Source organism: Anser anser (assembly GCF_964211835.1).
Source record: "Anser anser genome assembly, chromosome: 35".
NCBI classification, from domain to species: domain Eukaryota; kingdom Metazoa; phylum Chordata; class Aves; order Anseriformes; family Anatidae; genus Anser; species Anser anser.
In genome coordinates, this window is record NC_139756.1 from 427,733 (window position 1) to 452,500 (window position 24,768).

Below are 24,768 nucleotides of genomic sequence, written 5' to 3' on the forward strand. Positions count from 1 at the left end.
GAGAGGGAACTTGCTGACGAGGCAGGAGGAACGGGCTCCTTCTGCATCCCGAAGCTTTGGGAGCTTTCCGACAGGCTAATTGATTATGGTAATTTAGAAGCGTGCGGCGAGGTCGCTCAGCTCTTCCGCGTCCTCAAGGTGCGGAGACCGTTCCCCGGGCTCGTTGTCCTCCTTCCCATCCCGGGAGGATGCCGCCGCCCCCCTCCGCCACCCACGAACACGCTCCGGCCCCTTCCTACCAGCCTCGATGCGCTGCTCGGTGGAGCCGAGCTGGAAAGCTCGATGGAGGCCGGCTGCAAGTGCTCGTCCGGGCTCAAGGTTTCTTCCGAGGCAGAAATTTGGTGGTCCCGCGACAAAACGGCGAGGTGTTAACTGCAGAGCCCGGGCTTGGAAGCGTCGTGGGGGATGCAGGCGAAGACGGTGGGGAAGGGTGAGGTGATCGTCGCAGTGCCCTCGGTCCCTCCGGCCACAGCAGCTTGGTCAGACGGCAAGGACGCAATGCCGACGGCATACCTCGCTCCCAATCGGTCCCAACGTGCCCCGGATTTGGGTTATCCCAAGCCCAGATTTGGGTTATCCCAAGCCCAGATTTGGGTTATCCCAAGCCCAGATTTGGGTTATCCCAAGCCCAGATTTGGGTTATCCCAAGCCCAGATTTGGGTTATCCCAAGCCCAGATTTGGGTTATCCCAAGCCCAGATTTGGGCTATCCCAAGCCCAGATTTGGGTTATCCCAAGCCCAGATTTGGGTTATCCCAAGCCCAGATTTGGGTTATCCCAAGCCCAGATTTGGGCTATCCCGACCCCAGATTTGGCTATCCCGACCCCAGATTTGGGCTATCCCGACCCCAGATTGGGTTATCCCGACCCCAGATTTGGCTATCCCGACCCCAGATTTGGGCTATCCCGACCCCAGATTTGGGCTATCCCCGACCCTGGATTTGGGCTATCCCGTCACCAGATTTGGGCTATCCCAACCCCAGATTTGGGCTATCCCAACCCTGGATTTAGGCTATCCCGACCCCAGATTTGGGCTATCCCGACCCCGGATTTCGGCAATCCCAACCCCGGATTTGGGCTATCCCAACCCCAGATTTGGGCTATCCCGACCCCGGATTTGGGCTGTCAGCGCACCCTTGCCCATCAGGCAGCCGGCCCACTGCCCCCTCTGAGGCCTCAGGGCCGGACGGGGGCCCCCTGTGCTCTGCACCCCCTTGGGACACCATCCAGTCCCCTTTGTGCCCCAGATTCCCTCAGATCCCCTCAGACCACCAGGGTCCCACCTCAGAGAGCCCCCAGATCCCTCGGAAAGCTCCTGGAGCCCCTCAGGAAGCCCCAAGATCCCCTCAGGCCACCGGAGTTCCCCTCGGGGAGCCCAAGATCCCCTCAGGGAGCCCCAAGATCCCTTCAGGGACCCCCATGACCCCCCCAAGAAGCCCAAAGATCCCCTCAGGGAGCCCAAGATCCCCTCAGGGAGCCCCAAGATCCCCTCAGGGCCCCCGTGATCCCCTCAGGGCCCCCACAATCCCCTCAGGGACCCCCACGACCCCCCCAAGAAGCCCCAAGACCCCTCAGGGCCCCCCACGACCCCCTCAGGGCCCCCCACGACCCCTCAGGCCGCCGACGTCCCCCCTCTCGGGGACCCTCCCCCCCACCACTGAGGCGAGCCCTTCCCGCGCCTGCGCACACCTCGAAGGGGGGGGGGGGGGAGGAGGAGCCCGGCGGCGCGCACGCAGCACCGGCGGCGCGCACGCCCCCCCCCCCATCCTCCCCGCCTTCCCCTCCCATTGGCTGAGGAGAGCCCGGGCGGCGTCACGTGACCCCCCTTTTCCCTCTCCCCCGCCCCCTCGGCGCGGTTTATTCCCCCCTCCCCTCCCCCCCCCTTCCACTCCCGCCGGCGGCGGCGGCGGTGGCGGCGGCGGCTCCGCCCCCCGCGCTGCAGTCGGAGCCCGAACCGGGCCGGGCCGAGCCGAACCGGGCCGGGCCGAGCCGCTCCAGGCCCTCCCCCCCCCTCCCCGCCAGGCCCGGTAGGCCCCTGCTGGGAGGGGGGAGGAGGAGGAGGAAGAAGGGGGGGGGGGGGGGGTGGGTCCGGGCCCGGCCGGGGCAGCGGGGGCGGTGCCGGGCCCGTGCCGGGGGTTGACCTGGCCTCCGCCTCCTTCCTCCCTCCTCCTCCTCCTCCTCCCGCCCCGCGCGGCCCCATTGTGCTGGGGAGACAAAATGGCGGCGGGCGGCCGTTGGGCCGGCGGTGAGCGGGGGAGGGGGGGGGGGGAAGGGAGGGGGGGGGGCAGCGGCCTGGGGGTGAGGGGGGTGAGGGGGGGAGACCCCCCCGGGGTGCTGCGGGGGGGGAGGGTTAAAGGGGAGGAGGTAAATGGGGGGGGGGGGGGGGAGCGGGGGGCTTTTTGCAGCCCCCCCCCTCCCCCGAGTTCCCGCCGCGCTTTGTTCTCCCCGCGCCTGCAAATGGCGGCGACCCCCGGGGGGGGGGCGGGGGTCACCCCCCGACAGCCCCCCCCCCTTTGTCCCTTAACGCCCCCCCCTTCCCCCCCAATACCCCTTTTCCCCCCCCAACACCCCCCTTCCCCCCCAGCACCCTCCTTTCCCCACCCCCCTTCTCCCCTTCACCCCCCTTTTCCCCCTACCCCCCATTAATCCCCTTCCCCCCCCCAAAGACCCCCCCACACTGACCCCCCCCAGCCCCACGCATGCCCCCACCCCCAAAACTGCCCCCCCCTTTCCCGTTACCCGCCGCCGTCTCCCCCGCTCCAAAGCCGGCTGAAAGCACAAAGGGGGGGGGGGAGCAAAAAGAATACAGCAAACCCCCCCCCCCAAAAAAAAAAAATCAAACAACCAAAGAAACCCGTTTCCTCCCCAAAACACGTAAAATAGGGCTCGAGGCGTTCAACTTTCCTCCGAACCCCCGGCATCCTTCCCGCGGGCTTTGCTGACCCCCCCCCTCCATCCCCACCGGGTTTTCGGAGGTGGAACTTGGGGGGGGGGGGTAGAATTTGGGGGGCGAAATTGGGGGTGGGGGCGAGGAGCGGGGCCGAGCCTTTCGTCGCTTTTAATCCCCGAAGCTCTCGGCCCTAGGAGAGGAGCGGCGGCGGGGGCCGCGCGTCCTTCGCCCACCCGCTCGCTCGCGCGCTCGTGTCCCGAGGAGGCGCGAGTCCCGCGACGCTGCCGGCCCGGCTCCCCCGGGGGCTCTGGGGGGAGGAAAACGGAGCTGGGAGCTTGCCCGAGGAGAGGTAACGTCCGTAACGCCCGTCCCCAGACATCGCGGGCAGCGCCGCTCTCGTCTCTCGAGTCGCTGCGGCGCGTTCTGACGGCCGAAGCGGCTGCCGCGCCGCCTCCCTCGCTCGCGTCCCGGCTGATTTTCTCGGAAGAAACCGAGGAAGTTTGAAGAAAATCGCCCGTGGGCAGCGGCAGGGCCGAGTAAAAACCGTCGGGGGTGCAAACGCCGCGGGGCGCGAGCGGATCGCCACCGAGGCGAGGAGGCGCGCGGGGCGCTGCAGGTTTGGGAATCCTCCTCCTTCCCGCGCAGCGGGTGCTGGCATCTGGGTTTCATTACCCTCGGGTCCAGGTTCGGAGCAAAAAAGTCGCCCTGGGCCTAAGTGTTTGCGGGACTGGAGTCGGAGAGATTCCCGAGCCCTAGAAACCTCTGCGCGTGCCGAGTCCGAAAACCGACGGCGGCTGGAGGCAAGGAGCTTTCCCGATTCCTCCCGGTTTTGTGGGTAAATTCCTTCATAAATTCCTTCAGGTCGTGAGCCCGGGCTCTGGTTGGGAAGGAACCGACGCCGCGGGGCTGCGAGCTCCGTCCCGGCGCGTTGTCGTAGCGCGGACAGCGCCGGTAAAATGGCACCGCTCTAATAAAGCGCCGAGCACCTGGGCAGCTAATTATTCACTCTAGTTCGTTATCGCTCCGGGATCTTGGATGGCTTTGGAAAGTTGAGGTCCGTCGGGCTCCCCTGCGGTTTGTATCACCTGCCAGAAAACGCTGAGTTTGGATTTCGTGGTGGACTCGCGAGCAGCAGTTCCTGGCTAGCCTGGGGACAGACGAACCGTACAGCTTCCAGCGGGGATGGGGGGGGAAAAAAAAAGGAAAAGTGAGCCTCACTGGGTTTAATTTTGAGGGAAACCTGCTGGAAACTTGGAGAGACGTGAGGTTCGGGGGTAAATGCTGGCGGGGCCGCGCGTGGCAGCGGTTTCGGTGGCCGGATTTACGGGGCGGTTCCGACGTGGACCCGGCAGAGGTGCTGGCTGCGGGGCAGGATCGTCTGGGATCGCGTCGCCCCCGGTAAATCGGGGGCCTTGCGGAAGAATTTCCGAATGAACGACCACGGATCCAGCAACCGCAGCGCTACCGGCGCGCCGAAGCCGCTCCTGGCGGGCGCGGGACAGCGTTTGGGAGCTGCTCGCGTCCGAAGGCAACCTTGAGTCCTGCAGGACACGGCTCTTCCTTTGCTGGGAGCCCGCAGCAGGGGATGGAAGCGCCCGGGTTTTGCCAAAAGGAGCCAGCTGCTGCGGCGGGGGCTCAGCCTCCGGGGTTCCGTCTCCCTCCGAAGGAGGTTTCTCGCCCCAAAACGCGCGGCCGTCGTTTCGGTTCCACCTGCCGGGCTTGACAAGACGCGAGCGCTGACTTCGGGACCGCGCCTGCCGGGGAATTAAAGGAAAGTAAGAGGAGGAGCTACGCAGCCGCCGAATTCCTCCTATCGACCTCGGTGGGGATCCAGCTTGGTTACTGCAGAGCCTTCAGATGAATTTGGGGTCAAAAAAAAAAAGCCAGGAGGCGGCAACGGGATTTTTTTACAAGCAGCCTCTCGCCAGGCTGGGCGCGGCGAAGCTCGGTAACCGGGTGACAGCAACCTCGTGGAATTAGGCGAGCTGATAGCCAAATCGCGTCAGAAACGGTTAATTTTCCCAGCGCGAGCCGCTGCTGAGCGCGTCGGCGCTTCGCCTTCGTCGCGCTTCGTTTCAGAAACCCGTGCGGAGGCTTTGCGAAACTCCACCTTTAACGGGAAAGCCTTCGGGGTGCGAGGAGCCGCAATGACGTCCTTAGGGCTGCGTCGGTTGCTGCCACGGGTCCTGCTCGGGCCCTGGGAGCAGAAATCATCGGGAGCAGGGAGCCCGGTGTCCGCCGACCGGCTCTCATCCTCCTCCTTGCTGCCCGTGGCGATCGCTGCCAGCTCTCCGGGTGCTCAGCGAGGTCGTGAGGCCTGACGGTCCCGCCGAGAACCCTTCGCTAATTGGCTTTTTCTCCTTTCAGGTTACCAAAAAGTGTGGTACCGGTACGGGCTCTTCGGCGGGAGAATCTAAACGAGCACGTTCGGGCCGGACGCGCGGGGACGGGAGCGCTCGGAGGGACGCTCGGAGGCAAAAATGGTAAGGGGAGAGTTGAAAAAAGGGAAGAGCTCACAGCCTTCGGAGAGAAAACCTCTGGGTTTGGCCTGGCGCTAAATCCCGGAGGTCTTTAAAAGACGTTTGGGTGTAGAGCTTCGCGATGTGGTTTAGTGGAGGGCTTGTTAGTGTGAGGTTGGGCTCGGTGATCTTGGAGGTCTCTTCCACCCCAGACGGTTCTCTGTAAACCGCCTCGCCTCGCCCTTGCAGCGACCAATGCGTATCTTTGTGAACGACGACCGCCACGTGATGGCGAAGCACTCGGCCGTCTACCCGACGCAGGAGGAGCTGGAGGCGGTGCAGAACATGGTGTCCCACACGGAGCGGGCGCTCAAAGCCGTGTCCGACTGGATCGACGAGCAGGAGAAAGTCGGCGGCGAGCAGCCGGAGACAGAGGCCATGGAGACAGCGGCTGAGGAGGAGAACAAAGAAGGAGGGTAAGGCATCGAGCGGGTTTCGGTTAGTAAAAACGCTCTTGCCGGAGCTGGGAGAGGCACCGTTTCCCTTGGCTTTGGGATTAATTTGGGGGCTAACGTGGTACCGAGCGATTTTTCCCTGCCCGGGTGCGGTAACGCTGCAGCAGGGCTCGTGCATCCTGTTGGAGCTCCGCAGAGCGATCCCCGAGCTTCAGCTGAGCGCTTGCGCTTACCCGGCTGCTGCGGGGGATTTTCTGGTTTTGGGGCCGCTGCGATGGTGCCGCGTCCTTTTGCAGGGATCAGAAGGCCACGGAGCAGCTGACCAGGACCCTCCGCGGAGTGATGCGCGTGGGGCTTGTGGCGAAAGGCCTGTTGCTGAAGGGGGACTTGGACCTCGAGCTAGTCCTTCTGTGCAAGGATAAGCCCACTTCGGACCTCCTGGAGAAAGTGGCCGACAATCTTGGCGTACAGCTTGCTGTGAGTAAGACCTTTGTGTTTTTCCGTGCGAGTTGCAGGGAGCAGAACGAGCAAAATAAGTCTTAAACGGACAAAGAGACACCTGGCGTCCCGTCTGTTTTGGCGTCCTTTGTTCTGCCTTGGAAACGTGTTTTTGGTTAGACCTGTAGCGTTGCCCTGGAATTACTTTCTCAATGAACTCCGTTTTATTAGCTGAAATGTTGTGTGCACGCCTCGTGCTTTTTTTTTGGTTTTGTTTCCCTTGGAAAAAGGCGTTCCGGAGCACTCACAGAAAGAAATGAGACAAGCACTAAGCGCTCCCGTTCTTATTGCAGGCTATTACCGAAGACAAATACGAAATAATCCAGTCCGTTGGTGATGCTGCCATTGTAATTAAGAACACAAAAGAGCCTCCGTTGACGCTGACCATCCACTTGACGTCGCCCGTAGTCAGAGAAGAAATGGAAAAACAGTTAGCTGGAGGTATGGAAGACTGAAAACAGCCGACAGTCGGTCTGGAAACGTTTCTGTCGCTAATTCGTTGTTAAAGCGTGCTCTTCAGTTTCATCCAAAGTGGCGAAAGTGATTTCTGTGCAAATTCCAAACTCCTCGAGGCAACCCTAACCTCTTGAGATGGTGGTTGTGGTTTATTTGGACCAAGTTTTGTGAAACTGAGTAGCACCTTTCAAATGGTATTTTGCTCCTTTTATTTATTTATTTATTTATTTATTCCTTTTTTCTTCGGCCTTTAGTTCACTAATACGTGATATTGTTGTATTTAATCTTTTTTGTATCTAGCCATGTAAGTGGCCTGCACAGTGACGTAAAAAATATAAATGGATACGTTAAAAAAAAAAAAAAAAAGAGATCGAAGGCTTCTCGTTAAATGACTTGCATGTAAATGAGATTGGATGTTATAAACAGTTTGTGTTGCAGCAAGAATGATAGGTGCTCTGGGTCTCCTTGCTCGGCTGTTTCATCAGCTGAAGTTCAGAACTCCAGAAAGTGATGCAGAGTTTTGGATAAAGTTAGCCTCCCCATTCGGCCTCAAATTTCTCTCGGAATAAGAATCCACGGGCGTTTTTGCACTCGAGTGGCTTTCGCTGCGACCGGTTCTGCGTCGCAGGCATTGCGCCGTTTAATTCGCGCCCCCCAAACGCTTGCTCCGTGCACTAGCCTTATCTAAAACCCTGGTCGTCGGCAACTTTGAGCTCTTTGAAAACCATATCTTCAGTTTTGCTGCAGCACAGACCGGGAAATATTCTTGTGCTCTCTTGACTGTCTATGGTTTTGATATCTGACCTCGTCTACCAAGCCTTCTAGTTTGTCAATTTTAGGGACGCTGGACCTTTGACCAACAGGACGCTCTCTGTCACGGGTTGGGGCCGGGGCAGTCAAGCCTTATGGGCGGAGGGGGTTCCCTTGATCCTAGCAAAGCTCTTCCCCCCGCTCCTCCTCTAAAGCTACGCTCGGAGCGGGGGTTTACATCAAATTCCCCCCCGCTGCCTACCACAGGCCTCACGCGCTCCGACTCCGTTGGAGCCGGGAAGGATCTCGGTCCTCTCCCACGGAGCATTACGCCCCAATCGTTCCTCGCACAACAGATTTTAGCCCGTCCCCGATAATTGAACCTCCCCCCCCACCACCACCACCACCTCTGCAGTTTTAATTTCTAAGGGGCGAGCGTACTGCAGACCACCCACCCAGGTAACGGAGCGAGATCACGATCATTTGGGAGCCTCAGCTGCCCGTAGGGAGCTGCCTCATCCCCTCTCCACCTGACAGAACCCCCTTGGTCAAACTGTGCCTTGTCTTCTTATTCCATCCACGAATAGAAACGCTATCAGTCAACGACTCCCCGGACGTTCTGGACAGGCAGAAATGCCTTGCTGCCTTGGCGTCACTGCGACACGCCAAGTGGTTCCAGGTTTGCATTTTGTTCTTATATTTGTCTTTAAGTAGAAAATTTGTAAACCTTTAACGGGCTACCTTTCTTTTTTTTTTTTCTTTTTTTTCTTCTTTTTTTTTTTTTACTTAAAATACTTTAACGTTGGACGATAGTTAGACGTGCTGAACTTAGCGTCTGTCAACGGTACAGCTGCTAAAGAAGCACTTAAGCAAATTAAGCGTTGGTGGAAAGGAACCTTTTTTTAACGAGTAGATGCGTAGCTGCTGCTTTGTGTTAAGAGTAATGTCGCCTTCGTACACTCCAGTTGTTGTCACCAGTTATAAAATTGCCACGTGGAATACCGTTTACCCTTGACAAAGTAGCACTGCAAAAGTTAATGTCTGCGACCGAGCAGTTTTGGGGTTTCTATTGAATGTGTGTCTGCTTCTGATTCCTCTTCTAGGCCAGGGCTAACGGTCTGAAGTCGTGCGTCATAGTCATACGCGTGTTGAGAGATCTGTGTACTCGGGTCCCTACCTGGGCACCGCTGAGAGGATGGGTAATTGTCCCGTTTTGTTTCTTCGGGGTTCTGGTTCCGCTTCTCCAAACCCGCGCCCGGCTCCGTTCAGCCCGCACGTGCTCCGTTTCCAGAAGTTAGCTGCAAGGACAGAAATTCCTGTCTTTTTTTTTTTTTTTCTCCCTTAAAAAAGACGCCTGTCGGCTTTCCACGTCGTGAATTGTTTTGGTTTTCAGTCCGCGCTGTGAATTTCAGGCGGCTCCTGGAGTCGCAGCGATCGTAGCGCGCCACGCAGGCGCGCGCGCGCGTCGGCTCGTCTCACTCGCCCCAAATCTCTTTCAGCCTCTGGAGCTGCTGTGCGAAAAGTCCATCGGGACCGCCAACAGACCCATGGGCGCCGGAGAGGCTCTGAGGAGGGTTCTCGAATGCCTCGCCTCGGGGATCGTTATGCCAGGTTAGGTGGTTCTCTGCATTTCCATTTCAAAGGGACACCGAAGCGAAACGCGGTTGAAGCTTTGGCGCGCTGTCGCGTTGCCTCGTGTTTGAGACGTCCGGTGTTTTACGTGCAGACAGCTTAGACTCGAAGCTCAGAAAGCCCCCGGCGTGCGTGGGTACTACTGTACCTTGCCGCTATTTAGGGCACGTGTGTTCAAAGCCATGGACCCATGACGTTAAACCCCGCAGAGGGAGGTACCGGCTCCCGCCAGTGTAAAGCCCGGTTCTCTGAGTGCTTCGTCACCAGTTTCCCTGATAATTGTGCTTGTAAAAATAGTCCAGGCGAGTTTCAGAATGTTGGACATTGGATGGATCATGTCAGTCGGTGTTCTTCGAGAGATGAGTGTTGATTGATGCCAAGGGAATACTTAGTTTAGTTTCTTTAGAAACACCAGGATAATTCTCTGCATATCTTCCTTGTTTCCTGCCTTCAGATGGTTCTGGTATTTATGATCCTTGTGAAAAAGAAGCCACTGATGCTATTGGGCATCTAGACAGACAACAAAGGGAAGATATCACACAGAGTGCTCAGGTATAGTTTTGACTACAGATGTTACAAAAACTTACTCAGTTCAACTGACTCTGACCTTCCATATTGGTTAATGGTAGTATAGTAACCTCACGGAGGTTGGTGTTAACTTTTTTAAATACCTAGTCAAGTAAAAGAACTACAAATGGGTCCCACACCAATAAGGAATTTGTAGCTTGGCCAACCAGAAGCAAAGTATCAGGTTTTAAATAGTGACTTGCTACCATGACCCGTATTTTGGGTCGAACTTCAAAATTCAAAGGAGAGTCCTATTTAAACTGATGAGGATTTTTGTGTAGGGGTGGGCAGAATGTTCCTGTCTGAAACTGTGCAGTGAACAGAGATGGCTATGGCAACTTGTGCGTCCCAGTAACATACGTTTAATCTTTCTAGCATGCTCTGAGACTTGCTGCTTTTGGCCAGCTTCACAAAGTCTTGGGGATGGATCCCCTACCTTCCAAAATGCCCAAGAAACCAAAGAACGAAAACCCTGTTGACTATACTGGTAGGTAACAAGAAAAAATAATAAGAAAAAAGAAATAACAACGTGTCTGTAAGGTTCCTGCTGGAATACTCAGCTCTTCTGTTGCGATTGTTACAGTCCAAATTCCTCCCAGTACAACGTACGCTGTCACTCCAATGAAGCGTCCCATGGAGGAGGACGGAGAGGAGAAATCGCCGAGCAAGAAGAAAAAGAAGATTCAGAAAAAAGGTATTGAGTTAACAAGAGGTAGGTACAAAGGGCTACCTGAAAGCTGTTCTCAGGCTAAGCTGGGGGGGGCAGATTTGAGAAGAACTCTTGCCGGTGTTTGATCTTGAGCGATGCTGTACACGGGAGTTGTAGGGCGTGTGGATTTAGGAAATAAAGAGGGGGGGAAAAGAAAACTTGGCCGCTGTCAGATTTTTACTCGGTATAGCTTAATTGCTCCCAAGGCCAAAACTGGTAGACCAGAACTTGCTGTCTGAAATCAGTTACGCTCCTTCTAAAGAGGTGACAAACATCTGCAAAATCTGTTTTTCTGTTCAGAGGAGAAACTTGAACCTCCCCAGGCCATGAACGCACTGATGAAATTAAACCAGCTAAAGCCTGGGCTCCAGTACAAACTTGTGTCTCAAACTGGTCCTGTTCATGCTCCCATCTTTACGATGTCGGTGGAAATTGATGGCAGCACCTTCGAGGCGTCGGGACCTTCCAAAAAGACAGCCAAGTTGCACGTGGCGGTGAAGGTAAGAGCCGTGCGTGGAAATCCCTGCCGAGGGGCTCTCATTGAAAGCAGCCTGGCTGGGAAAAGCCTGGCACTCGATTAACAAAGGGGGTCTTCGAGCGACCTTCTCGACCTTCACCCAAAAATGCGTAGGGCACGTGAGAGCCGGGGGTAAGTGCACTGCAGTAATCCCTTCTCCCGCTTTTCTCACCCCAGGTGTTGCAAGATATGGGTTTACCCACAGGAGTGGAGGGCAAAGAATCTGGAAAAGGAGACGAATCAGCCGAGGAAACGGAACAGAAACCTGTAGTCGTTGCTCCTCCTCCTGTAGTAGAAACTGTTTCTACGCCCAGTGCTGCTTCTCCTCCTTCGGATCAGACCTCAGAGGTGAGCGCAGCCCAAGAGGGCGACACGCGCCGCTCGGATTCCTCGGGGAGATGTCGGGGGGACATCCCAGGAAGCGCCTTTTAGCTACGGGTCGTTTTAATGGGCCTGCGTTGAGCTCAGTCGGTGTGACAAAACAATTTGAGGGGGAAAAGCATCGGGCAAGCTTATCGCAGCCCTGTCCACCTCTGAAGCGGTCCAGAGCGCGCCTTTTGGGAGCAATTCCTAGTCCATTAGCGACGAAGCCCCGAGAAAACCCTGCCTCTCTGCTTTCAGAATGTGAAACAACAGGGACCAATTCTGACGAAGCACGGCAAGAATCCCGTGATGGAGCTGAACGAGAAGAGGCGCGGGCTGAAATACGAGCTGATTTCGGAGACGGGCGGCAGCCACGACAAGCGCTTCGTGATGGAGGTGAGGTGGCTTCCTTGCCCTCTCTCTGCGCTTTCCATCCCACCTCGGTTACCTGTAACTTGATGGCCTCGGGAAGAAATCCCCTGGGCCTGTCGGAGTTGCCTGCAGGCACTGTAAAAAGTGGGAGACTTTACCGAGTGTTCTCACAATCGCCCGCCCTCCGCTCCTGCCCTCTCCATTCACACGCGATGATTTCTTCCCTTCCCAAGGTGGAGGTTGACGGGCAGAAATTCCAAGGAGCTGGCTCAAATAAAAAGGTAGCGAAAGCCTACGCCGCTCTGGCTGCGCTGGAGAAGTTGTTCCCGGATGCTCCCGTTGCCATCGAGCAAAATAAGAAGAAAAGAGCCCCTCTGCCTGCCAGGGGAGGACCCAAGTTTGCAGTAAAAGTAAGCAAATTTGGCTGCGTGTAGTGTAACTGTCGGTTCTCTCGTACCTCTGCCTCCTGCTGGACGGCTTTAATCTCTTTAGTGGGAGGAGGAATAATACAATGTCTCGAGAGAAGCCAAGGATCTGCTGACGGGATTAGGGAGCGGAAATCCCGCTGGGTTCCCCACCCTGGGGCGCGGGGCAGCGGGACGCGGGGGCCAGCCTCGTACTGACGGGCCTCTCCCTCTCCCCTCCCAGCAGCACAACCCGGGTTTCGGGATGGGAGGCCCCATGCACAACGACGTGCCCCCGCCGCCCAACATGCGCGGTCGCGGAAGAGGCGGCAACATCCGAGGCCGCGGCCGGGGCCGGGGCGGCTTCGGCGGCAATCACGGCGGCTACATGAACGCAGGTGAGATGCCGCGCGCGTCCTCCGCCCGTCCCTTCCAGACCCGCCGCAGGCCGCCCGCCGGCGCATCAACCTCCTCTAGCAGGCGGTGCTCTGGCCCGTGGCGCGGTGGGAAACGAAGCTTCGGCGCCCTTGATTTCCTCGTGTTTAACCGCTTTGTTCCGATTCAGGTGCTGGCTATGGAAGCTACGGTTACGGAGGCAATTCCGCGACGGCGGGCTACAGTAAGTGTTCCTCTCTTAATTTGTGGTGCCCGTCAGTCTGCTGGGGGTGTGAGGCTTGAACTGGGTTGCGACGTGCGGTGATGTGCTCGCGCTGAAGCCGTCTTAAAGGGTTCTCTTTTTTTTGAATGAGAATTAACGAAAGACGGCCCTTTGTGCTGGTGTAAAAGTTAAACTCGAATCCCGGTGACTTTCACGTTTCCTCTAAAACTGTGAATATTTTAAATTTCTCTGCTTTAAGCCATGCGAAGCTATCAGCCACACTTTTGAATGTGATTTTCCTGAAAATACACGGCGATTGGTCTTGAGAAGAAGCCTTCATTGGGGGGTGACAGGAGCAGAGAAATCTAAAACATGACTTTCAAATGTGGCGCATTTTGCCATCTTCAAAAGAATTCTAATTTTTTTTCTCTGCTCTGTCTCCCCCTTTTGTAGGTGACTTTTTCACAGACTGCTACGGCTATCATGATTTTGGGTCTTCCTAGAGCATCTAAAAGTATTGCACAAAAAACAGCTTTTTACTCCAATTTTCTCGAACTCCAAAACCCAAAGTGTTCGTGCTGTGTCCCTGTGCTTCACTGGGTTTCTCAACAGTGGCTTTTCACCGCAGCTTGTCTGAAACACTCTTAGCCTGCAGAACTTAAGACAGTGGCAGTTTTTATTGTGATTTGCCTTTGAACTTGGTCGTATCGATGTACACCACAGGGGGAACTAACCATCCAAGAATGTTTTTTTTGTGCACTTGGCACAAATTGCAAAGCCAGCTCTGTTCAGCGTAAAGGCAAAAAGCCCATCTTTGCTTTTTATGGAAAGCATTACTTTATTTTTAAGAAACAGATACTGAAGTGTTTTAATCTACCTTTGTCTTAATTTACAGCAGGTTTTGTACAAAATTTGAGCCTTTTAATAAATCCCAGGAACTGGGTACATGCCTCTTGATATTGGGAAGACTTTTCAACATCTCTGAACCTAGTACAGCCCAGCTTTCTGAGCATGCAAAATGTTGACTTGTACGTGGAATCGTGTGCGCTAAACATTAATCCTACATCCTTTGTAACACGCTGGTGGATTGACGCTGAGGGATGTGATTTTTGTGGCTGGTAGCTAGTGTACTTTCAAAGGTATTGTAATTGTGCTTCCAATACTGATCCAATAAATATCCAGGCGTTAGGAGTTAGCGCGAACATGTTAGTCTTTAACTTCTGGAAATGCATGGGTTCGTTCGTTCCGTGGACACGGGCTTTCTTGAGCCAAGCATAAAGGGCCTAAAACACTTCAGCGAACCTCGCCCTCGAGGTATTTTTATTACCTGGAGGATTAAATTTCACTGGAATTAGGAACTGCAGGAAACTCTGCAATTGGCCAGTCGGTGAGACGCGAGTCTCTGGTGAATTCCAAGTGTCCGGTCCTTTATTCTTGCTGTAGTGCTTGTTTTACGACTGTATTTTTTTTTTGTTTGTCACTGTTTTTAGCTGCAAAGCCTGCACCGTGGCGTTCATTTGACTTGTGAGGCTCAGCAACATCTGAGTTCACTCAGTAACGAAACCAGTTAAATAAAAGCAAAGCGAAACAAAAACCTCTAACCCGCCAAGCACCAGCTTACAAATTAAAAAAGTCCAAGGTTTTTAGTGGATATTTTCAAAAATGGTAATAACGATGCATGCCCTCTCCTTTCCTTTTTTTTTTTTTTAGAAAGCTCTTGTTTAAAATAATGACTTTTTATACAAGGGAATAGATCCTGTCCTGAACGAAGTGAAAAACTGCCATTTTTTTAAAGCAGATACTTGTTAAAGTAACTACTTGGGCATCGGATATTTTTATTCATTAGCTTTGATGTAGGGGAAGTCAAAAACAATTGGATGCCAAACGGCACCGAAACTTCATAGTTAAATATGAAGTGTTGATATAAAACTCTGCAATTTCCTGAAATTTCGGCTCCTTAGCCAGGAGAGACTGACCTCCAGCATCCGCAGCTCGAATTTAAAGGTCTTAGCCCTTGACCTCTCGCTCTGGAGACGTCCCCGCAGCCTTCCCACGTGTCTTTGAACCAAATCCCGGGATTTTAACACAAGGGATGGAGCGAGGTATCTCAGCGTCGAGCTGTTTTGCCACGGCTGTGGCGTTCTTGGCTGGAGAGAAACTTATTGCCAGAGCCTCGTTTCTACGCCACGGAGCCGAGGTCTGCGGAGGAGGAGGAAACGTCTTGCGTAGCGTAGCAAGTCTCGCTCCCGCGCAGAGGAGGTAGCAAAGAATGGATCAAACGACTCCGAGGATAGCTGGAGTCCTGAGAAATAAAAGCTAGGTGCCTTGAAGCTCTTCACAACACAACCACGTAACGAATTTGGGGAGCAAACTCCCACCCGCCTTCGGGAGGAGTTGTTCCCGTAGGGTAATGTGGAACTGCGGAGGGCACAAGGCTTGACTCCTTGTGTCTTTTTAGCTAAATTCTCACCTCTCTTGCGTTTGGCAGGGGGTGCTAGCGAAACCTCTCCTCGTCAGAGGCGTACATGCTGTTACAGACACTGGTGCAGGTTTTTAGTTAGATTCTAGTGGCTTTTATTCCTTGAAATAAGTTAGTTTTGGATACGGCGAGTCTGACCGGTAGAGTAAGTCTTCTCACCCGCAGCCCAACACGAAGAGCGCGCTGGAGCTCAACCTGCGTCAGTTGGGCGGGAAGAGAATTTGCTCGGTAGTCGAGAGCTTGACTGTAGTACTCTTGATAAATAAAAGAAAAGAAAAACACTAACTCTTGGCTACGCTGTTGCATCCAGGCTTTCTGGAATATTTGGGGCCGTTAGAGGTTTTCGGTAACCTTGGGTCCGAGGTCGTGGCGTAGTGCCAGGCTTTGGAGGTGAGAGGTCTCCGCCTTCATCCCGCTCGGATCGTTGCTGCTCGTCCGCCACGTCAACCCTTACTCGGTGTCGGAGGGCGAGATGCACGGCCGGGGGCGTAGTTCCTCGTTAGAGGAACGAGTTTCCTCCCCGTCCCCGCGTCTCTCGGCGGTGGAGGCTGAGCGTCAGCTGCCGCCGGCGGCTGGCTTGTCTCAAACGCGGGTGGAGCACCAGGCCTTAAACCCTTTTAGAGCTTTTTAAGTCAAAACCGTTGGTCATTGTGACGTGCGTTAAAGAAACCGTAGTGGCCCTGAGCCTGGTTCTCAGCCTGGGGGTCGTGCTGGAGCGAAAGCGGGGGGAGAGCCGGCTCGGCGTCGCTCCGTGAGACCTAAGGGCGCCTGGACGGCGGTACAACGCCGATGGCTTCCGTAGAGCGTTACGCCTCTTGGCTTGCGTGGAGCGTCTCCGAGTCTTTCACCGAGCTGCTCCTGGGCCCTTCACGGGCTTGAAAGCTCCTGGCGCCGTGAGGCTGCCCTTCCGAGCAGCGCCGCGGGGCCGGGGCTGACGCTCTTCTCTCTGTTTAGGCCAATTCTACAGCAACGGCGGCCACTCCAACTCGGGGAGCGGCGGCGGAGGCGGCGGCTCCTCGGGGTACGGCTCCTACTACCAGGGCGGCGACAACTACAACTCGCCCGTGCCCCCAAAGCACGGCAGCAAGAAGCAGCAGCACGGGGGACAGCAAAAACCCTCCTACGGGTCGGGTTATCAGTCCCACCAGGGGCAGCAGCAGCAGTCGTACAACCAAAACCAGTACAGTAACTACGGCCCGCCGCAAGGCAAGCAGAAAGGGTACAACCACGGTCAAGGCAACTACTCCTCCTACTCCAATTCCTACAACTCGCCGGGCGGCGGCGGCTCCGACTACAACTACGAGAGCAAATTCAGTGAGTGCCGGGTGCTTGGGTTGGTGGGGAGCGAGGTGGGATAAGATAACCACAAAAGGGACGCGCCAGCCCCTCGGTCCCGTCCCGTGGGCGCATCGGAGCGATCGGCAGGCTTAAAGCGCTCGGGTTTAGGTCGTTTTGCCGTCAAATGAGATCAGCTCCTCCTCGGGTTGCTCTCTGCTCCTTCCCGAGAGGCTGCTCCTGCCTTTTGGGGGGCGAACGGGGAACCCGCGGGGTCGGCTCTGGCGGCTTGGGACAACCAGGCAGGCGTACGCTTCCATCCCTGAGGGGCAACCGTCCCTTTGGCCGCCGATAGCAGTCGGGATGGCCACCGATAGGAGTCGGGATGGCCACTGAGAGCAGTCGGGATGGCCACCGATAGCAGTCGGGACCGCTGGGCGTCCTGCAGGCGGAGCTGCAGCCCGCACTCAGCCCCGGCTCCCTTCCAGGTTACGGCAACAGCGGCCGCGGCGGCGGAGGGAACAACTACTCCGGAGGTGCCTCGTACAACACTGGTTCACACGGTGGCTATGGGGGAGGATCTGGGGGCGGAGGGTCCTCGTACCAAGGTAAGCAAGGTCAGTACGAAACGCTGCCCCGCGGTCCTTTCCCCGCGCGCGTCGGGGCGCAGGGGAGGCGGCGGGCTTTGCCTCGCGGCACGTCCCGAAATCCCGTCCCGCGGCGTTGGAGGAGCTCTTGCGGTGCGGCGTGACCCTCAGCGACCTCCTTTCCCTCTCCCCTCCCTCCGCAGGTGGATATTCCTCGCAGTCCAACTACAACTCCCCAGGCTCCGGCCAAAATTACAGCGGCCCCCCCAGCTCCTACCAGGCGTCGCAAGGCGGCTACGGCAGAAACGATCACAGCATGAATTACCAGTACAGATAAAGCAGCCCCTTCCTCCGTGGGTGTGGAGTTTTGTTACCTCCTGCACTTGCGCACCCTTTGAATATTCAGTTTTATTGCATCACAGTAAACATGTAAACCCCCCCCCTTCCCTGTCCCCCCCCCCCCGTTTCCATGTTGCAGTGCTCTTTGTGATACCGGTCACTAATGGTTGAGTACCTGTAATTCCATACTTAGCTGTATTTTGGGCATCTATGTATTTAATGGTTTGTTAGTTGCCATTACGACTTTGTCTAAATAGGGTTTTTGAGTTAATACGATTTCGGTATCCTTTTTCTATTTAAAATTGACGTTGACGTGTTAACACAGTATGGCTTTAAATAGATAAGGGATATGTCATCTGTTAATGCTTTCGTGAAGTGAGTTAAACGAGCTTTCTGTATTTTAATGCTTTAGTGTTTCAGTTTTATAAGTGAAGATTTTATTTTAAAAACCAGTGGGAAAGAGTGGGTTTTGTATGCCTGAATTGTTCAGGCAGTACACCTGGATTAAGCTGAATGTAGACAAATAAACACAAACTCTTGACGGCTTCGTCTCCGAGCGCCTGGTTTTACGTTGCCGGCCGCTGCAGCAGCCCTTGGGCTGCGTCGGCCCTGGGTGCAAGAGGTTTTTTTCCCCCCCCCCTAAACCCAGCCGTGTCTCTGGGCTCGGGTTCCCTTGTTCGCCTTCGCGCGGCGGCTGCTGGTTTGAGCTCTCAGCCACGCGCCGATTTAGATCCCCCCGGGGGCCGGGGTTCGCCGGTGCCTCTGCCAAATGTCAGGCGGCACCGGGGCGCGAAGAGCCAGCCTTGGGCAAGGCCGAATTACAGCGAATAAATTACAAGGCTGAATTAATGCCTCTAAACCCGTGCCAGAAACGCCGCCTGCTCCTCACCTGCCCGGGGCCTGCCGGAGCTGTCACGGCGCGGTGACGCCCAGTGCCACGTGCCGGACAGCTCACGTTCCACGGTGGGACGGGGAATTTGAGGACGATGAGGGGGGGGGACGTTTCTTCCACTGTTCCGGGTTCAAGGTGAGAGATTTGGGGCGTGCGCCGCCGGGCACTTCCCGGTACGCGCGGTCCTCGCCACTCCCTGCGCTTCCCGCGAGCTCGACGGCAATCGGGACTTTCGAGAAAACAAAAAGCACGCCGAAAAAGCAATAAAAAAAAAAAAAAAGGCTGCGGTTTCACCGAGGGGAAGGTGCAGCGGCGCTTCCTGGGGGCGAGGCTGCCTACGTGGGCAAAGCGACGGCGCGGGGCCGGGGCTGCCGCTCCCCAAAACGCGTCCACGGCAGAGGGCCGGGGGGGGGCTCCCCAAAACGCATCCAGCCGGGTGCGGGAGCCGGCACCCGAAGTTTTGGGGTGGAAAAAGGGAATTTGGGGGAGCGCTCCTGGTGCCTCCAGCACCTCCTCCTCCTCCTCCTCTTTTTTTTCCCCTGGCTCGGTGCCACCCGCTCGGTCCCAGCAGCCAAAATCAACAGCGAGGGCTCCTTCGCCTTGCCCGGGGTCGGGCGGCGGAGCCGGAGGAACCCGAGTCGGGGGCAACCACCGCCACGTCCTCCCGCGCCATCCTCCCCTTCATTAGCGCACCTAATAATTACCCCGGACGGGAGGATAATTAGCCAACGAACTTATCGACCGGCTTGGGGCTGGAGGGGGGATTGGCCAACCCCTCCCCGTGGCGCCGCGGTCCCCTTGGCAGCACCCGGCCTCTTTGGGGAGGCTCCGGCCTCGTTCTTGCCGCCTGTTTGCAAACCCGCCCTGCGCTATCGCGGGCGGAGATTTTTGCGTTGCTGGCACCCCCCCCACACCCCCCCCCTCACACCCCGTTCCCTCCCGAATGGAGCCGGGGCCCGGCCGCACCCCACGGCCGCCCCACGGCCGCCCCCGGCCGCGCTTGTTTGAGCCCCAGCTATGTCAATACCTTGAGCAAACCGGGGCCGGGGCGGCGACGGCGGTGCCAGGAGCGCGACGGGAGCACCCGCGTAACGGCAGGGTGGGGGCTCAGAGTCCCCGGGGGGGGGGGGGGCCGGGGAGAGTGCTGGAGGCAGGAATGGATGGAGCGGCCCCATCGGGATGCTCCCGCCCCCGCCGAGGTGCCCCCAGCCCCGTTGTGATGCTCCCAGGTCCATCATCAAGGTGCCCCCAGCCCCATTATGGTGCCCCCAGCCCCATTGTGATGCCCCCAGCCCCATTGTGATGCCCCCAGCCCCATTGTGATGCCCCCAGCCCCATTATGGTGCTCCCAGCCCCATTATGGTGCCCTCAGCCCCATTGTGATGCTCCCAGTTCGATTATGGTGCCCCCAGCCCCATTGTGATGCCCTCAGCCCCATTGTGGTGCCCCCAGCCCCATTATGATACTCCCAGCCCCATTATGGTGCCCTCAGCCCCATTGTGACACCCCCAGCCCCATTGTGATGCCCCTAGCCCCACTGTGACACCCCCAGCCCCATTGTGATGCCCCCAGCCCCATTATGGTGCCCTCAGCCCCATTGTGATGCTCCCAGTTCGATTATGGTGCCCCCAGCCCCATTGTGATGCCCCCAGCCCCATTATGGTGCCCCCAGCCCCATTATGGTGCCCCCAGCCCCATTGTGATGCCCCCAGCCCCATTATGGTGCCCCCAGCCCCATTGTGATGCCCCCAGCCCCATTATGGTGCTTCCAGCCCCACTGCGATGCCCTCAGCCCTATTGTGATGCTCCCAGCCCCATTATGGTGCCCTCAGCCCCATTGTGACACCCCCAGCCCCATTGTGACACCCCCAGCCCCATTGCAGCGCTCCCAACCCCATCAGCGAGGTGCCCCCAGCCCCGTCACGGTGCCCGGAGCGACGAGGAGGCGTTGGGCAGGCTCGGTTCGGGCGGCTCAGCTCCAGCCCTTTTATTACAAACAGACCAACGACGGACAAAACAAAACCATAATTTAAGGGGGGGGCACAGCTTTTTGGGCCGCGGGGTCCCTGGCTCAAGGGAGCAGCCCGACCGCCGAGCCCGGCAGACTCGGCTCCGAGGCGAGCACAGTAACGAACGTCTGAAATAACGAAGCGGAGGAACCGGCCCCACAGACCCGGGCTCCTGCTGCATGGCTCAAATTGGGGAGAAAACCTCCCCGTTAGGGATTTTGGGGGGGTGGGGGGGCAAGCGAGGGGGGGGTTGGCCCCGAGGTTTTTTGAAACGGCCCCGAGCGGCCGCTCGGGGGCCGGACACTGGCCAAAAAGTCGGGGTCGGGGGTGTGCAAAACCGGGGCGGCGTGGCGCGGGGCGGCCGTCCCTAGGGGGGACACGTCACGTTGGCCCCCTGGAAGTGGGGCCAGAGCGTGAGCACCTCCTCGGGCTGGTAGTGGTGGACCATGACCAGCTTGGAGAACCTGCACTTGTCGTAGGGCAGGCGGTGCATGTTGAAGGCGCCCCAGGGGCTGCTGGTGACGCTGAGGCCCAGCGCGTGCAGGCAGACGCCCACGAAGGAGTCCTCCATGTTCAAGAGCGGCAGGGTCTGCGCCACCGCGTACACCTTGACCGCCAGGTCCCCGGAGAGGACGTAGGCCGGCCCGCCGCAGTAGGGCGGGTAGGTGTCGTTGGGGTAGACCTGGCGGGGCACGTACCACTTGTAGGCCTTGCTGCGCAGCGGCCCCGTGTCGCGGTAGATGTAGCCCGTCATGAAGTCGCGCTTGGGGGGCAGCTGGGGCTGCAGGAGCCGCCGCACCAGGTAGGGCAGGTTGAGGAAGACGTCGCGGTCGGCCTTCACCACGTAGGCGGCGTCGGGGCAGTGCCTGCTGACCCACTCCATGCCCATCAGCGTCTTCAGCGTCAGGTTGTGGTAGGTGTCCAGGAAGTCCTGCTGGAGGATGTCGCGGTGCAGCGCGCTCTCCTCCTCCAGCACCTGCCGCAGCGGCCCCCCGAACACCGGGTGCACGCCGGTGAGGAAGAGCCGCAGGACAGAGACGCCGGGCACCGAGCTCTCGTTCCCCCACGTCTGCCGGATGGCGCTCCTGCCCGCCGTGTCCGCCGGCTCCGTTGCCACCAGCAGCACCAGGAAGGGCGCCCGCTCCCGGCACTTGTGGGGCTCGTTGAGGAGGAAGCGGTACGGGTAGGGGTAGGGGGGCTGCAGCGGGTGCCGGGTGGGGGGCGGCTTGGCCGTGCCGTTGACCGATGACGACGACGATGACGCTTGCCATTGGAACGCCGCGGCGCGGATGGCGCCGGGCACGTCGGGTCCGCCGGGTCCACGGGGTCCACCAGACACACCGGGTCCACCAAGTACACCGGGTCCACCAAGTACACCGGGTCCACCAGGTACAGCGGGTACACCGGGTACGCCGGGTCCATCGGGTCCATCGGTGAAGGGCTCCCCGGCGAAGTGCTGCTGCACCCGCACCCCCAGCAGCGCCAGCGAGAGCAGGGCGGGCAGCAGGAGCGCGCGCGGCAGCAGCGGGAACCTCATCGTGGCTGCCGGGGGCCGGGGACGGGCGGGCGGGGGTCCCGGTGGTGGCGGCGGCGGTGGGGAAGGGTCCTGGGGAGGAAGGGGGGGAGAGAAACAACGGCTTGGACGCGACGCCTCGGCCGCCACCGGGTTTGCTCTTCGTGCACCCAAGGGCTCGCCCCTCGCCCACCCGAAGGCTCGCCCCTCGCCCACCCAAAAACTCGCCCCCAGCCCTTCCTGCAGAGCCGGGGGCCCCTCGCTCTGCCCCCCTCCCCGTCCCCTCGCCCCGGCCTCCCTGGGGCTTTGTTGGCCGCTGGGCCGAGCGCTGATAAGCGGCGCCGGCGCCGATAAGGCAGCGCGGCCGCTCGCTCCCGTGGGAGGGGGCCAACGCAAGCACGGCGCGGCGGGGGCTGCCGTGGCCCCTGCCCCGTCCCTGTCCCCAGCCCCGTGTCCCCACCCCATATCCCCACCCCATATCCCCAGCTCCGTCCCCATCCCCGTATCCCTATCCCCACGTCCCCATCCCCATACCTCCTGCCCCATATCGCCCTCCCCGTCCCCAACCCTAACCCCATATCCCCCCCGGCCCCATATCCCCAGCCCTGTCCCCATCCCCGTCCCCGTTCTTGACCCCACGTCCCCAGCCCCGTCCCCCTGTCCCCAGCCCCACATCTCCTGCCCCACATCGCCCTCCCTAACCCCATGTCCCCCTCGCTGTCCCCATACCCCCAGCTGTGCCCCCATCCCTATCCCCATCCCCATCCCCGTTCTCGTCCCCATGTCCCCATCCCCCTGTCCCCGTCCCCCTGTCCCCAGCCCCACGTCTCCTGCCCCACATCGCCCTCCCTGTCCCCATCCCCAACCCCAACCCCGTGTCCCCCCGGCTGTCCCCATATCCCCAGCCATGTCCCCAGCCCTGTCCCCAGCCCCCCCGTCTCCTGCCCCCCACCTCCTGCCCCCCACCTCCTGCCCCCCGTCTCCTGCCCCCCACCTCCTGCCCCCCACCTCCTGCCCCCCACCTCCTGCCCCCCACCTCCTGCCCCCCACCTCCTGCCCCCCACCTCCTGCCCCAGCCCCGTTCCCGTCCCTGCCCCACCTTTCCCCACCGGGGTCAGGGTCCGCCGGGGCCGTCACCACCGGGGCTGGGCTGGGGCCGGGGCAAAGGGCGGGGGCTGGGGGGGGCCCAGGGGGGCAGGAATGGGGCTGGGGGGCAGGGGGGGGGTCACGAGGGGCTCGGCCCTGCCCTGGGGCTCCGAGGAGCAGCTCCCAGCCCTGCCCAGTTGGTCCCAGTTCACCCCCAGGGCTTCAGCGCTCGGCCCAGTACCCAGTCCTCCCAGTTCTCCCAGTTCTCCCAGTTCCCCCCCCCGGGGTGCAGCTCCCAGCCCTGCCCGTTTCACCCCACTTCTGCCCAGTTTCCCCCAAGGGCTCCTCGTGCTGCGGCTTCCGGCCCTGCCCAGGTCACCCCAGTTCACCCCAGTTCACCCAGTTCACATTCAGGTGCGGCGCTCAGCCCAGTTTGTCCCAGTTCCCCTGGGTACGGCACTCATTCCTTCCCAGTTCATCCCAGTTCCATCTGGATGCTGCTGCCTGCCCTGCCTGACTTTCCCCAGTTCTCCCAGTTCCCTCAGGGGTGCAGCTCCTGAGCCTTCCCAGCCTGTCCCAGTCCTCCCAGTACACCCCAGGTGCAGTTCCCAGTCCACCCCAGTCCTCCCAGTTCACCCCCAGTCCTCCCAGTTCACCCCAGTCCTCCCAGTTCATCCCCAGTCTTCCCAGTTCACCCCCAGCTACAACTCCCAGTCCTGCCCATTCCATCCCAGGTGCAGCTCCCAGCCCTGACCAGTCTGTCCCAGTGCTCCCAGTTCATCCCAGCTACAGCTCCCAGTCCTCCCAGTGCTCCCAGTTCATCCCAATTGCAGCTCCCAGCACTCCCAGTTCACCCCAGGCGCAGCTCCCAGCGCTCCTAATTCATCCAGGTGAAGCTCCCAGCGCTCCCAGTTCATCCCAGTGCAGCTCCCAGTCCTCCCAGTGCTCCCAGTTCATCCCAATTGCAGCTCCCAGCGCTCCCAGTTCATCCCAGTGCAGCTCCCAGTGCTCCCAGTGCTCCCAGTGCTCACCTGCGGTCCCGCTGCCGGTGTGGCCGCGGTGCCCAGCGGCACCGATTTGTCCCGGGGGTGACGCAGCCGTGGCCACCCCCCCCCACCCCACCCCGTGCACAAACTTCCTCGGGCGCCCTGGGGTGACGCACGGCGGGGCGGGGGGGGCCGGGGGGGGGGGCAGGGGGGGCAGGGGCTGCGGGGGGGGGGGGGCTGGGATCCAGCTTGGGATCCGCTGGGGATTGGGGCTGGGGGGGCTCGGGGGGGCTGAGGGGGGGGATTTGGGGTTTAGGGGGGCTGAGGGGGGGGATTTGGGGTTTGGGGGGGGATCTGGGGTCTCAGGTGGGGTCTGGGGGGGGGATTTGGGGTCTGGGGGGGCTGAGGGGGGGGATTTGGGGTTGGGGGGGATCTGGGGTCTCAGGTGGGGTCTGGGGGGGGATTTGGGGTCTGGGGGGCTGAGGGGGGGGATTTGGGGTTGGGGGGGATCTGGGGTCTCAGGTGGGGGCTGGGGGGGGATTTGGGGTCTGGGGGGGCTGAGGGGGGGGGATTTGGGGTGGGCTGAGGGGGGGGATTTGGGGTTTGGGGGGGCTGAGGGGGGGATTTGGGGTGGGCTGAGGGGGGGGATTTGGGGTTGGGGGGGATCTGGGGTCTCAGGTGGGGTCTGGGGGGGGATTTGGGGTTTGGGGGGGCTGAGGGGGGGGATTTGGGGTTGGGGGGGATCTGGGTCTCAGGTGGGGGCTGGGGGGGGGATTTGGGGTTGGGGGGGGCTGAGGAGGGGGATTTGGGGTTTGGGGGGGGATCTGGGGCATTAGGGTGGGAGCTGGGGGCTGGGGGGGGGATTTGGGGTCGGGGGGGGGGGATCTGGGCTGGGATCCAGGGGCTGTGGGGGTGGATCTGAGGTTTGGGACG

General features: G+C 59.2%; 3 protein-coding genes across 20 annotated transcripts in view; 2 read left to right on the top strand and 1 right to left on the bottom strand.

Annotated features, from left to right (window-relative positions):
- The window catches only part of KRI1 (KRI1 homolog), a 66,348-nt gene that overhangs the window by 20,174 nt on the left and 21,406 nt on the right, over window positions 1–24,768 (top strand). The window lies entirely within an intron of this gene.
- LOC310888416 (interleukin enhancer-binding factor 3) lies at window positions 1,885–17,893 on the top strand. 18 transcript variants are annotated; one of them, XM_083815069.1, is made up of 20 exons: window positions 1,885–2,026; window positions 5,257–5,372; window positions 5,598–5,824; window positions 6,100–6,280; window positions 6,595–6,742; window positions 8,095–8,186; window positions 8,611–8,706; window positions 9,007–9,118; window positions 9,594–9,691; window positions 10,082–10,193; window positions 10,290–10,418; window positions 10,716–10,915; window positions 11,110–11,280; window positions 11,554–11,691; window positions 11,901–12,077; window positions 12,316–12,469; window positions 12,637–12,690; window positions 16,103–16,462; window positions 16,912–17,040; window positions 17,214–17,893. In XM_083815069.1, exons 2-20 carry the CDS (start codon window positions 5,370–5,372, stop codon window positions 17,345–17,347), a joined length of 2,715 nt encoding a protein of 904 aa, XP_083671195.1. In that variant the 5' UTR covers window positions 1,885–2,026; window positions 5,257–5,369; the 3' UTR covers window positions 17,348–17,893. The 18 variants fall into 18 exon arrangements, with proteins under 18 accessions (XP_083671195.1, XP_083671201.1, XP_083671198.1 ...); XM_083815075.1 differs by having other exon boundaries at window positions 16,912–17,031; XM_083815072.1 differs by having other exon boundaries at window positions 12,319–12,469.
- Window positions 20,200–23,930, bottom strand: LOC310888473 (beta-1,3-galactosyltransferase 1-like). Its single transcript, XM_083815189.1, has 2 exons — window positions 23,881–23,930; window positions 20,200–21,856 (listed from the first exon to the last, which is right to left on the bottom strand). Exon 2 carries the CDS (start codon window positions 21,785–21,787, stop codon window positions 20,618–20,620), a length of 1,170 nt encoding a protein of 389 aa, XP_083671315.1. The 5' UTR covers window positions 21,788–21,856; window positions 23,881–23,930; the 3' UTR covers window positions 20,200–20,617.

Coding starts and splice junctions, on each gene's coding strand:
- LOC310888416 (XM_083815069.1), top strand. Junction 8,187..8,610: donor GACACGCCAAGTGGTTCCAG/GTTTGCATTTTG, acceptor TTCCTCTTCTAG/GCCAGGGCTAACGGTCTGAA. Junction 10,916..11,109: donor AGTTGCACGTGGCGGTGAAG/GTAAGAGCCGTG, acceptor TTCTCACCCCAG/GTGTTGCAAGATATGGGTTT.
- LOC310888473 (XM_083815189.1), bottom strand. CDS start 21,787: ATGAGGTTCCCGCTGCTGCCGCGCGCGCTCCTGCTGCCCGCCCTGCTC.